Source organism: Myotis brandtii, unplaced genomic scaffold (genome assembly GCF_000412655.1).
Source record: "Myotis brandtii unplaced genomic scaffold, ASM41265v1 scaffold751, whole genome shotgun sequence".
Lineage (NCBI taxonomy): Eukaryota > Metazoa > Chordata > Mammalia > Chiroptera > Vespertilionidae > Myotis > Myotis brandtii.
The window spans coordinates 243,166-257,078 of record NW_005370994.1 but is presented as its reverse complement, the minus strand read 5'-3'; the positions used below and the strand labels follow the sequence as shown (position 1 = coordinate 257,078).

General features: G+C 37.5%; 2 protein-coding genes across 3 annotated transcripts in view; one reads left to right on the top strand and one right to left on the bottom strand.

Moving 5' to 3' along the window:
- Positions 1 to 10,774, top strand: part of ACTL6A (actin-like 6A) — a 25,109-nt gene extending 14,335 nt beyond the window's left edge. The window contains exons 5-14 of the mRNA XM_005883007.2: positions 1,186 to 1,283; positions 3,452 to 3,546; positions 3,846 to 3,952; positions 4,052 to 4,141; positions 5,675 to 5,736; positions 6,093 to 6,207; positions 6,349 to 6,429; positions 8,439 to 8,534; positions 9,170 to 9,256; positions 10,312 to 10,774. Of these exons, the coding sequence (XP_005883069.1) occupies positions 1,186 to 1,283; positions 3,452 to 3,546; positions 3,846 to 3,952; positions 4,052 to 4,141; positions 5,675 to 5,736; positions 6,093 to 6,207; positions 6,349 to 6,429; positions 8,439 to 8,534; positions 9,170 to 9,256; positions 10,312 to 10,392 (912 nt within the window). The 3' untranslated portion in view covers positions 10,393 to 10,774. The remainder of the gene's footprint in view (positions 1 to 1,185; positions 1,284 to 3,451; positions 3,547 to 3,845; positions 3,953 to 4,051; positions 4,142 to 5,674; positions 5,737 to 6,092; positions 6,208 to 6,348; positions 6,430 to 8,438; positions 8,535 to 9,169; positions 9,257 to 10,311) is intronic.
- A 720-nt stretch (positions 10,775 to 11,494) lies between these two features.
- Positions 11,495 to 13,913, bottom strand: part of MRPL47 (mitochondrial ribosomal protein L47) — a 15,053-nt gene continuing 12,634 nt past the window's right edge. For both annotated transcript variants that reach the window (XM_005883004.2, XM_014530629.1), the window contains one exon: positions 11,495 to 11,724. In XM_005883004.2, the coding sequence (XP_005883066.1) occupies positions 11,592 to 11,724 (133 nt within the window). In that variant the 3' untranslated portion in view covers positions 11,495 to 11,591. The remainder of the gene's footprint in view (positions 11,725 to 13,913) is intronic.

Below are 13,913 nucleotides of genomic sequence, written 5' to 3'. Positions count from 1 at the left end.
ACATGCCCTTGACCGGAATCGAACCCGGGACCCTTCAGTCCACAGGCCGACGCTCTATCCACTGAGCCAAACTGGTCAGGGCAGTATTTTATTTTTTTAAATATATTTTTATTGATTTCAGACAGGAAGAGAGAGGGAAAGGGAGATAGAAACATCATTGATGAGAGAATCATTGATCAGTTGCCTCCTGCACACCCCCTACTGGGGATCGAGCCCACAACATGGGCATGTGTCCTGACTGGGAATCGAACTATGACACTCTGGTTCATAGGTCAATCTTCAACCACTGAGCCAGCCACACCAGCCAGACCATTTCTGCTTTTATACTCAGGTCTCCAGGAGAGACGTCAAATGTTGAACAAGGGCTGCAAATTGCTAGACTGAAGTCTCTGTGGAACACATAAATTATCAATTTTCTGTTACTGTTTCTAACCTCTAGTTTCTTTTTTTTTTTTTTTAAATATATTTTATTGATTTTTCACAGAGAGGAAAGGAGAGGGATAGAGAGTTAGAAATATCGATGAGAGAGAAACATCGATCAGCTGCCTCCTGCACACCCCCTACTGGGGATGTGCCCACAACTAAGGTACATGCCCTTGGCCGGAATCGAACCTGGGACCTTTCAGTCCACAGGCCGACGCTCTATCCACTGAGCCAAACCGGTTAGGGCTCTAGTTTCTTTTTTAAGAGTAGCAATTGTAATCTGGCCAGCATGGTTCAGTGGGTGAGTGTGGACTTAAGAACCAGGAGGTTACTGTTCTCTCTTTGCCTCTCTCTTCCTCTCTGAAATCAATAAAAATATATTTTAAAAAAAGGTGTAGCAACTTGAATTTGGTGGTTTAAAATTCATAGGTATGATTCTGATTCATAGATTTACTCTTAAGATTTAATAATACTTTAATTTCTTTCATTGAAAACGTGGTCATTTCTAGAACTTACTGCAGCAGATAATTTTACCTCTTATTAAGTAATAATCAAATTTTTATTTTTATTTATTTATTAAAACTATTTACCAATATAAATTAACTAAATATTAAAGAACTGTTATTATGAAGATTATTTGTCATGGTATTTTATTTTATTGTACATTTTTGTTAATACAGTGCTGTAATATGTCTTGAGATAAATCAACATTTTAGTTTTTAAACAAGAAGTGACTTGCATTTCTTTTTCCCTCTTCTCCAGTGGAACACTAGAGCCAAGAGAGAGAAACTGACAGAGTTGATGTTTGAACACTACAACATCCCAGCATTCTTCCTTTGCAAAACTGCAGTTTTGACAGCGTATCCTTGAAAGAGTAATGCTTAGCTTTCCTCTTAAAGTAAAAATGCGGTGCTCCTTAAGCACAGACATGAGCCAGTTCTCACTTGTTCAGAACTGAACATTTTGGGGTGTTTTCTCTCTTGCCTTTTTTAAAAGAAATTTATTGATTTTAGAGAGAGGAAAAGAGAGAGAGAGAGAGACACTGATCAGTTGCCCCAACCATTTTAGAGAGAGGAAAAGAGAGAGAGAGAGAGAGAGACACTGATCAGTTGCCCCAACTGGGGATCGAGCCCACAACCCAGGTATGTGCCATGACCTGGACTTGAACCCACAATCTTTCAGTGTATAGGACAACACTCCACCCAACTGAGCCACATCAGCCAGAGCTAGTTCAGTTTAGAATACCAACAATAGACATATTAATGTTAACATTTTTATGAAAACGGTAATTATATTTTGTAAAACAAATAAGAAAAGTAGCATTGTTTTATCTGACTTACTGGTTGATAGCTGAGTTCTCATATCTTCCAGCCACACTTGTGTTCTTGACACCTTAAGCTAGTAAGGAAGACTTAGTTTTATGCTGTCCAACTTGCATACTTTGGGGAATGCATTTAGTAAAAAGGTGCCAAAACGTCAATTGAGTGCCAGTTATAGCAAAGATAAATCACCTTCTTTCTGACCATTTAATGCAGCGGTTGTCAACTGGTGGTCCACGAGGTCCGAAAGGTTGGCGACCGCTGATTTAATGTTCTCAGACTTCTTCCCTCTGACCATTTCTACCCATTCCTTATTCCTTTTTTTTGTTTGTTTGTTTTGTGTTTTTGCCCTTAGTCCTTCATCTCTCTTGGCATGCTCCTTCTGGCTTAACTTACCCATTTTCTTGACTTCACGTACCAGTTATTCGGTGACAAATTCCCAGATCTTTCTTGTGAGCTCCAGGCTCGGCTGCCAACTAGAATATTTTCTGTAAGCACTTTCAACTCATTATGTCCAACACTGACTTTATCTTCTCTCCCCTTAAATTTATTCCTTCTCCCTCTGTGTAACATCCTACTCCCAGTTGCCCACACCAGAGATCTTTCTCTTTAATTCTTCAAGTGTATCAGTCATCAAGACCTATGTATTCTCCCCCCACCCCCCACCCCCCATCTCTCAATCCATTTATTTCTCTCTATCCACTACCCTTGCATTAGGTGCAAGCTCTTTCCAGGATTATTGCCACCCTTCCTCTTATCTTGGCCACTCTTCACACTGCAGCTCTTATCATCTATGTTAATTGCAAGAATAATCTTCCACATTCATTCTTCTAGGCTATGTTGAACTACTTGCATTTCCCTGACCTCACCTGCTCTCTTGCCTCCTGGCCTTCTTTGTGTTCCTGCTCTTCCCCATGTCCCCCTCCCCAGCTTACACTTGGATTTCCCAGGGATTGGTTAGGTGGTCTCCAATACGCCACAGGGCATCCTGAGCTATTCTTTTTACAGCTTTCTTTACTGATTTCTACTTCACTAAACAGGGTATTCTTTAGGGCAAAGGTAGATGGTTCACCTTTGTGAGTCTTCTGTGCTTAAGGAATGCTAGCCTTTATTGAACATCAAACTCATCACTAGGCATATAATAAATGCTCAGCAATTATTTGAATGGCTCTATTCCCAAACAGTGGTTTAAGATGTTTCGGGCAAAGCTATGGAAAATGGGACATGCCTATATTCAGTGGCTGTTGATGGAAACTGCCACTCAGCTGCCACACTGCAGAAATACCTCTTTAATCCTTTATGACCATGGTTTTAGTTCCTAGCTCAAAGTCCACAGCCTCCCGCTGTTCCTACCAAGTTTCTGTGGATTTTGTGAAATAAAAGCTTCTCAGTTTGTTATAAGCCATTTGCTGTATCTCCAGGGACTTTGTGTGACTGTGTTGATTTTGGCCAACTTAACAGATGTGTCTCTCCAGGAGAAAGGTTCCCCCAAGCTCCTCCCACCACCACTCTGGAAGTCCGTCCTGCCTGTTTCATTTCTTTTTAAATCACAGTCATGATTTGATATCAATTTTAACCCCTAGATTTACTTTAACACATCTTAAGCCATAATGCCTCTGTTTACAAAGACCTTAATAAAACCTTTCCTTCCTAATAAACTTTATTTTTAGGAGCCTTGATCCTTACTTTCCCTTAATGCTTTAAACTAGATTTGCTAATGGGCGTTCGACTGGGCTTATTTTGGACAGTGGAGCCACTCACACCACTGCAATTCCCGTGCACGATGGCTATGTCCTTCAGCAAGGTAAATGTATTTAACCAGTGTGCTCTGAGACAATGTTAGCTGTCATGAGGACACAGATGAGGACACTGGGCTGTCAAAGCATGCCAGGTTCCAAGTAATATCTTTTTTAGAGATTTTTTTTTTTAATTGTTGGTATATAATGTACATTTAAAACTGATGCATGGCTTCCTGAATGCTTTGAGGGATAGTTCTGCTGTTTCTACTTGTAAATAATTATTCACACATAAATCCACAGAGGACATTTGTCCCAGGGAGTTTGGGCTGAATGCTCTCTTAGCCTTGTTCAATCTGTTTCATAGGCATTGTAAAATCCCCTCTCGCTGGAGACTTTATTACCATGCAATGCAGAGAGCTCTTCCAGGAAATGAATATAGAACTGATTCCTCCATATATGATTGCATCAAAAGTAAGTGATGACTGATGAATTTTCTCTTTGGAATTTATCTCTACCTCTTCACCTCATGTTGTGGGCTCTGTTAACCTAGCCCATGCTCTTGGCACCCAGGAACCTGTGCGCGAAGGATCACCAGCAAACTGGAAAAGGAAAGAGAAGTTGCCGCAGGTCACAAGGTCTTGGCACAATTATATGTGTAACGTAAGTAGTCTTATCTTCTTCATGAACGACTTATAGGCTGTAAGTCTTTGACTACAATATGAACACTTTTCAATCTGTACATTTTTATATGACATTCTAGAAACAGAATTAATGGCTTTTTTCGGGGTGGGTTGTTTTGCATACTTGCCAAACAAATATGTCAACAAACTACTATGCATTCATTTGGATTACTGTGGTGAGACCTAGAAGGAACTTCGGTTTGGGGGTAAAAACAAGCATTATGCTATTCTGGACACTTTTTTTTTGGTGGTGAAATGGTTTTTGTCTATAGCAATCTCCTGGAGTGGCTCAAGTATATTCTCTTGTCTAATATCAGTCAGCCATATAAAAACTATGGATTATTGCCCTAGCCCATTTGGCTCAGTGGATAAAGCATCGGCCTGTGGACTGAAGGGTCTCAGCTTCGATTCCAGTCAAGGGCACGTACATTGTTTGGTGGCTCGATCCGAAGGCATCCAATCGATGTCTCTCTCTTACTGTCTCTCCCTCCCTTCCACTCTCTTAAAAAAAAAAAAAGAAAAAGAAAAGAAAAAGTGGATTTTTTAATATAGCAGGGAGCCAATGAGAGATTCTCTTTACTAAAAATCCATTTGTGAACATAGCACTTACTGACAGGGGGAGAGGTTAGTAAAACAACTTCTCATAGCATAGATATACATTCAGTTCTCACAGTAAAAGGATATTAAAGTCATAATTCACTATGGCAGACATATATCCTATCTGACATTTTTGCACCTAAAGATAAAGGTTTTTTTATAGGTGTTTGGTACAAGGAAAAATTGTGGAAATGATTAGCAATTTTGACTAGATATTAGACAATATTTCTCCTTAGCAACCCAGAGGACATGTATTTCAAAATAAATTTTAAAATTGTTGTGCCCAGTTTGGCTCAGTTGGATAGAGTGTTGGCCTGCGGACTGAAGGGCCCCAGGTTTGATTCTGGTCAAGGTCACATGCCCGGGTTGAGGGCTTGATCCCCAGAGGGGGCATGCAGGAGGCAGCCGATCAGTGATTCTCTCTCATCATTGATGTTTCTATCTCTCCCTCTCCCTTCCTCTCTGAAGTCCATAAAAATATATTTAAAAATAAATAAATAAAATTGTACAGTATATGCAGTCATGTAAAGTTATATCAAGTACAGTATATATGCAGGTAATGAAATCTGGCTTCTAAGTCTAAACTTATTTTTATAGTAAAAACAGTGTTTTGAAACTGGTTTTTTGGTAGGACTGTGATACAAGGGTTCCCAGTTATTTTTCATTTCATTGTTTCATACTGTTGTGATTTAAATGTTCTGCATTTTAGCTTCCAATTCAGATGCTTATAATTGGGTTTCTTTGATAATTAAGAGTCTTTGCTTGATAGATTTATACCATTGAAATTCTTTCCCATCCAGGAACATGGCCCAATTTCCTTAAGAAAAGTATTTTATAGATAATGTTACAAAAGTATTGATTGCAAAGACAAATCTCAATAACTCTGCTTCTTAAACTTTCTTATTTTTATCCATAGTGTGTTATCCAGGATTTTCAAGCATCAGTACTTCAAGTATCAGATTCAACTTATGATGAACAGTATGTATTCTTATTTTGTCTGTAAAATATAATTTAATAGCTCTTTAAAACCTTCATACTAATCTTTTAAAAAACTGTATACTTCCTAAATGAGGTAGGAAGTTGATGTATTTAGGTAAAAAAAGAATCGTAGAATATGCTTAACTGCTTGAAAGGTAAAAAGTTATGTTAAGAAATATGGAATAACATTTTTTAAAAAAGAAAACAAAAGAAATATGGAATAACATTTTAAAAGAAAATAGGTATTCTCACTCTGCTTTCATGTAAGTTGATTCCTTAGTAGTTTATTATTTTTGAAGAGGATTGTTTGTTTTTTGTTTTTGTCTTTTGTTTAATGATGTTTACTGTGTTTTCAGAGTAGCTGCACAGATGCCAACTGTTCATTATGAATTCCCCAATGGCTATAACTGTGATTTTGGAGCAGAACGGTTAAAGATTCCTGAAGGATTATTTGACCCTTCCAATGTAAAGGTATGAAAGCTTATTTCATAATTAGCCTGGCTTTTTCTGTATATGTAGAGATCTTGTGTGATTAGAATACCTATATAATACTAAATGCTTTTGGATGCACTTTATTGTTTGAAGTTCTCTGTTCATTTTATTTTGTTGTAGGGATTATCAGGAAATACAATGCTGGGAGTCAGTCACGTGGTCACTACAAGTGTTGGAATGTGCGATATTGATATCAGACCAGTAAGTGCCAGTCTCCTGTTTATGGCATGGAGGTATCTCTTTGGGTACTGAAATGCCCCCAGATCATTATTTAAGTTGGCAGTTTTGGTCATTGACTTTGAAGTTCATTTTATAACAGAATACGTAAAAAGATGGGAGGACTAGAAAAGGAAAAATGCACAACTCTGGACCTGTGGTGTCCAGTGTGGTATATAATGGCTGCATGGCGCAGTTTAAATTAAAACAAATGCAAATTTCAGAGTAAGTTTTTCAGTTGCACAGGCCACAGGATAAATGTAGCAAGTAGCCACGGTATGACAGTGCAGATATACAGCATTTTCGATCACAGAGTTCTTTTGGATAGTGCTGTTCTAGACATTTCCTAAAAGGAGACAAGCCAAAATATATATTATTGGTGATTTTTCTTGTATATATAGTACAGTTTTCCTTTTATTCGTCAAGAAGGTGTGGGTTAAACTTTTACAAGAAGTGTAGGTAAGTGATTTCCTTCATATTTTTGTGCTTTTCCAAGTTTTAAGTACTCCATATTATAGCACCATACTGATTACCAGATTGATTATATCATATTTTAACCCTAGGTTCAATTTGTAGCCAATTCAGGGGTGAGCAAAAGGAGTTTTACATTTGTTCGTGGAGAAGGACATGCAGGTTATAATTATTACCAAAACTTTATTAACTCAAAAGAATATCACTCACAACTGCAAACCTTCCTTTTCCCACCCCTGTACCCTGCCTCAATTTTTCTTTGAGTTCTTTTTTTGGTTTTTTTTTTTTTTTTTTTTTTTTTTTTGCTTAGAACATAGTTCTTATATCTAAGGGGGAATTTATTAACCGTGTTGTTAAAAAACACTTTTGGGTGGCCATGAAAAATGTTCTTTATTTCCACTAGTCGCCTGTCAGGCATGTGCTGTCTCCAGGACGATAGGGGTATGAAGTACATTTACTGTAAGAGAGTGATAGCTTATTGTTTTTAGTGAAACTTCTCCTTTTAACTAATGTTGATTCCAGAGGAAATTCTTCTATATTCCATTTTCTTTAAAAAGGTATGATTTATACCTTTGAAATATTTTTTAAAATATGAACTTATCACTAAAAAGGCAGGCTGACATTGAACTTTCTGATGCATACTTGAAGATTAGGAATTCCTCTGAGTAGGAATTCATTTTTATTTGGAGAGACCTCAGCATGTGGATTTTGTAAAGCTCGCCATGTGGTTCCATTGCACACCCACGCAAAAGAGAAAGACAGCAGTCGTTTTTCAGGAATATTGTGAATGTGTGCATTATCCACCATAATCATTAAAGAGTCACAGTGTCTAATTTAAATACCAGAACTTTTGGATGAGCATTCTAAGCTGAAGTCATTATAAAGTATACCTCTAATTAAATGTTGGCAGCTGTCTGCCAAAAATTATGATGGGTTTTAGAAAAGTGCTTTAAGTTAGGAGTCCTTAGACTTTAATGTATATTAAAATCTTCTGGAGAGATGTAAACAACTAAAACTAACTAAAAATACCAAGCCCTGTGCTTGTGGCTCATCTGTTAGACTTGTCCCGATGTGCCAACATTGCAATGCCCAGTCAGTGAATGCATGAATAAGTGGAACAACAAACCTATGTCTGTCTGTCTGTCTCTCTCTCTCCCTCCTCCCTCTCCCTCTCCTTCCCCTTCCCTCTTTCTCTCACCCCCTCCCTCCTTTCATTCCTCCTTCCTTCCCACCCTCCCCCCTTCTTCTCTCTCTCAAATAAATAAATAAATAACATTAAAATAAATAAATAAAAATCCCATCCCCAAAGACTTTTATTTAACTGCCCCAAGCCCTGGTGTTTTAAAATCTGCCTAAATGAATAGAATGTGTAGCCAGTATTGAGAACCACAGGACTAAGCTACTAGGTCTGTATAGGAGTGAAACAAAAGGAAATTGTAGTGGTGGACATGGATTTATTTGTAGTTGTGTTTAAAAACTAATGAAAACCTTTGGAACTAATTTATTTTTGTTTTGTATCCTAGGGTCTCTATGGAAGTGTCATAGTGGCAGGAGGAAACACGCTAATACAGAGCTTTACTGACAGATTGAATAGAGAACTCTCTCAGAAAACTCCCCCAGTAAGTTTTCTTTGTTCTTTAGTGGTATTCTCCAGTCACAGGTATCCACGCTGGTGTAATTTCATAGGTAAGGTTTGTTTTTCAGTACATAGATATTTTGCATAGTGATTTCTAGAAAGAGAGAGGAAGGGAGAGGGATAGAGAGATAGAAACATTGATGAGAGAGAAACATCTATTGGTGCCTCCTGAATCCCTTTTGACTAGGAATGGAACCTGTGACCTCTTGGTTCCTGAGTCAGTGCTTAACCAGTGAGCCACACCAGCTGGCTTAATATCCCTTATTAATCAAATATTCCTAGATGACATCTATTTGTTACTCTTGTACTATTTGAATATCATTTTAGTCATTGATTCCATACCTAAGTACCTATAGACTGCTGGGCACTGGAGATATAAAATATAGTCCCCACCCAGCATGTACTGAATCTGCAAGGATGAGTAGACATGGACAAAATGACTGTAATGTGCTCAGTGTGTCATGAACCAGGTGGTCTTGGGAACACTGGCCTCAGTGAAGAAGCTGTTTGGCTAGGAGTTAAGTAATTTACAAAAGGACATCCAGGTGGAGGGAAAACCGTGTGCGCCTGTTGTATTTGATCATGTAAATAATATTTATTCTTGCCTCTCAATTTTAGAGTATGCGGTTAAAATTGATTGCAAATAATACAACAGTGGAGCGGAGGTTTAGTTCATGGATTGGTGGCTCTATTTTAGCTTCTCTGGTGAGTAAACTACTTGGAAAAATACCTAACAATTTGTGTTGAATGAATTAACCACTGAAAACACTAAATTTAATAAAAAGACTAAAAATAATTCCAGTGCACCATTTATCTTTGTATTTTATAACTATCATAAGAGTAGCTTCCCCTCTCAAACAGGTGGGAACCTGTTAATGTATTCACGCCTCTTCCAAGTGTATTCTCTTTGGCACTGGTCAGGACGTACCTGCAGCATATTTAAAATAGAATAAATCCTTCTCAGGTTCTGGTTGCTCCCTGGCCTTTCGGTGAGATAGAGGAAGTCAGGAATTGATTCTTGGGGCAAATGGTACAATCATGGTGCTGGCTTTTACATGTTGCTTAGGCTGGTGCCTGCCTTGAATCAGGAGAAAAAGCCCTTATACTTATCTGCACCCTAGACTGGATAATGTTCTCTTCAGAGCAATTAAATAAATGTCACCAAATACTTATGCTAAACATTTTTAAGCAATTATATATTTGGAGCTGTCCATGCATGTATTTCTTGTCTCTGTTCTATTTCCAGTCTTTTAGGAGATCTCTGACCAAAACGAGATACCATGTCTGAAAGCATTCGAATAGTCATGTAGTCCAGGTTCCTTCCTCCTTTGGTATCTTTTCTCCTTTCACCTTCTGTGTTTCTTGGTGAAATGCTTGTTATTATCATTGTGTGTACTTGCTAAATTTTATCCTACTTCTGGTGAGCACTTTTCTAAATGTTACCGTTAATCAATCCTAGACCATCTCTTCAGTTCTGTACCTGGTTCAAGCCTTGCACCAGTTTCTATTGCTGCCTTAGATTGGCGCCAAGTCATCATAGCCAAACCCTCCACCTTCCTTTCACAGCCTCTTTTTATCCGCATGACAGTGCAACTGGTATAGGAGGCTTAATATTCTTTCTAACATTAAGTAGTGTTTGTGGGTGTTCTGGAGGAGGGCAGAAACAAGAGAGGAATGGAATAGTATTTGGGGGGAGGTTTTAAGAGTTCTTCACAGATTAGGAGTTGTGAAAATAAAGATAAAATGTTTCCATTTTACAGGGCACCTTTCAACAGATGTGGATTTCCAAACAAGAATATGAAGAAGGAGGGAAGCAGTGTGTAGAAAGGAAATGCCCTTGAAAAGTGTTCCCACACCTCCACCTTCCTGTCACCTTACGTTTCATAGCTTTAGTACACTCAGGAAAAGAATGACCATCTTTTGTAGAATGTTTATACATTTTTGCATATTTCAATTTCCACTTAAAATTTTCAAGGCTTTAACTGGCTCTATAAACTAAAATAAGTTTGTGCTTTCCTTGGGATGCACTTATTCTTATTATAAGCATTTTATAATTTTATATAAATGTCTATTTTCTCTAAATATTTTGCTTTCAGTCAAATGCTTTCCAACTCTGCTTAGTATTAATTACCAGTGGATTGATAGAATTGCTTTTTATTGATGAGTAAAACGTATTGCCTATGCTTTTTACCTTAATAAAAATTGCTAGCCATCGAGAAACATTTTTGGACTTACGTTGTCTTGTGACTTGATACTTTAAATACTAAATGTTATTTATGAGCATTTTCAGTGAAAGTACTCATTATTTATTAACAGCAGTTAATCCACACCACCTCACATTCTAACAGTAGTAAAAATGTTAGTGGAACTGCTTTTGCTATAGTAGTTAACTTTACTTTCCCACTCTAAGATACAGATGATACTGAAGTCTGCTTAGATGTCATCTATATATATAAAAGGCTAAGTGACCAACCAACCGTCCGGCACATATGATGTGCACTGGCAATTTAAAAATAAATGTTGACTCGTGCATGCGTGATACATATAAAGCTCTCGCTGGCACCAATTGCACACGTGTTTTAATTTTATACTACTACTAGAGGCCCGATGCATGAGATTCTTGCAAGGGGCTCAGCCCTTGCAGCCCTGGCTTTGTCCGGATGGTCATTCTGTTGTCCGGTCTAATTAGCATATTAGCTCTTTATTATATAGGATATTATATATACTATTTTGACATGTAATTTTTTGCAGTAACATAATTACCACATAAATCTTTCTTCTAATTAATTTCCGTTCAATATGCACAATTCTGTGCACCAGGCCACTAGTAATTTATAAAATGGAAATGTAACCTGAACTTGATACCTGATTTTTAAAAAATTTGATAGAAGCATGACCACTTCCAAAATTAGCAGGCCATATTAACACTTAAAACAGTTGGTAGTCATTTGACTAAAATATGGTTTCTTTATAAACCACATATAGTTACTTTCGTATACATATTGTTTATGTAAGAAAAACAAAATGGTAAATTAAGAGTTCAGACATCTTGGACAAGACTTGACTTCTGGGCTTCAGAAAGATGTGGAAACTTTTCCTGCAGAAGTTTTGCTTTCTTTTTCTCTAAATTTCTCTTCCTTATTTGGATCCGGGCGTGTTTCTCCCGTTTCAGTCTAGAATAAAAGTAACAGCAAATTATACAGAAATCTTTCTCTGTTAGTCAATACTGTCAAACTATGTCCAAGTCAATTATTTAAAGCCTGAATCCTGACAATCTCAATATTAGGTGTGTCATGTATATTATAAAACTGGAACAATCACTATAAACCTACAGGTCAAAGATAAATGTGAAATCAAAAGCATCTGTAACCCTGCAGCAATTCTCCTTATTTCCTGCCTAGAATGAATGAACAGATCTTCTGACCCTGTAAAAGAATGATCTATCTTTCTACCTTATTTAAAATCACTACAATTTTACTGACTACATCAGATTTTTTACATCCTGAGACTTTTGGGAATTCCCTAATTTCGAATAGCACTCAGTCTAGCATATTCTTTCTCCTACAACAGAGAGAATAAAGCCATATCTAGAGATGATGCTTAGAGTCACCACTCTTAAGTGAGATTGCTTGTACCCATCAGTATCCCAGGGCATGAGGCATTTTGTACCTCAGCTAAATTATGTTGACCTCTAGGGTCACGTAGGAATTGTCAAAACTATAAATGATAAGTTTATGGATGCCAAGCCTCTACAGCACTGAAGCTAATATAACATTTAATACAGAAACAAGTACTGAATAACTAATATGCCAGTGCTATGGTGGAGGTCACAGAAATTGGAGATAAGGGTTACATTTGGGAGAAGACAACATGTATATCCAAAAAAAAACAACACACATGATATAAGCTACCTTGTAAATTAAATATAATGTAAATGTAAGATTAAACAAAGTTGAAATCAGATTACCCTTCTATTCATTAATCTTTGCTCCAACTAAATTTTGGCCATTTATAAGAAATAATCATATCTGAAAGAATAAAGTTTAGTTATTAAGAATATTCGAGATTACAGTACATGCTTTGAAAACTAAAAAAAGGTACTTTCTAAAAGAGAATAATTAGAATGAGTATAAAGCCTGTAAGAGTAACACTGGATTCATAATTTCTCATACATTGTTTTAACCCTTTGTACGCTGTAAGTGTCTATAGACACAAGCGGCGGACCGTCTCCACACACCACACGCATCTATAGCCGCAAACCTCACATATCAATTCGTCACCCAATTTTAAAATCAGACTTGTTAGTGACATCTCTGGGTTTGTAAAGAAAATTATGGTAACTTAAATTCGTAAATATTCCAGTGCACATGGAAGAAATGGGGAGGTTTCCGTTTTGGATGCGTGGCAGTTAACTGGTTAAAAGTCATATTATTGCCCTAGCCGGCTTGGCTCAGTGGCTAGAGCGTCAGCCTGAGGACTGAGGGGTCCCAGGTTCCATTCCGGCCAAAGGCACATGCCTGGGTTGCGGGCTCAATCCCCAGTAGGGGGTGTGCAGTAGGCAGCCAATCAATGATTCTCTCTCATCATTGATGTTTCTATCTCTCCTTTTACCTTCCTCTCTGAAATCAATAAAGAAATATCTAAAAAAAATTTAAATAAAAGTCATATTATTTATAGCTTCTCCTTACATGACTAAGGGTGGAAAGGTCAAATGGGAAAACATTAGGCTTGGCAAAAAAAACAACAATCAGTGCAGTTAGATTATTTTCAGTCACTTAGCATCTGAACTGGGTCTTAAAATGTGCATAGATGGAGAGACTTCAAAGCTGTAGGAACAGGAAGAAACAGCAGAAGAAAACGAACAAGTTATGTTTAGGAAACCAGGAAAAAGGTCTGACTGGTGAAGGGTAAGTACTAAGACTGAACTGTGGGAACACTGGGTGAAAAGAGGTTTGGATTTTATCCTGTAGACAAGAAACTACAGTTTTAAGGTCTCAACAACAGCACTGATGTGATAAAAAGGTGTGAGGAAAATTAGTCTGAATGGAAGCAACATCTGAACAGACTCAAGCAAGAAAGGTGTTCAACAATTCAACTTGACGAAGAGGGACTGCACTAGGGCAGAGAGAGTGGGAGGAGGAAGGACAGATTCTGGAGACATTTTGCAAGAAAAATTAAATCAAGGACTGACAATCTAGAGCACCAGTGATGAAAAAGATGAATGACATTTAGTATTGACTTAGAATGGATATCTACACTAATAAAAGACAAACATGCAAATTGACCATACCTTCACTACACCTTAAGCCACGCCCACCAGCCAATCAGAGCAACTATATGCAAATTAACCCAACCAAGATGG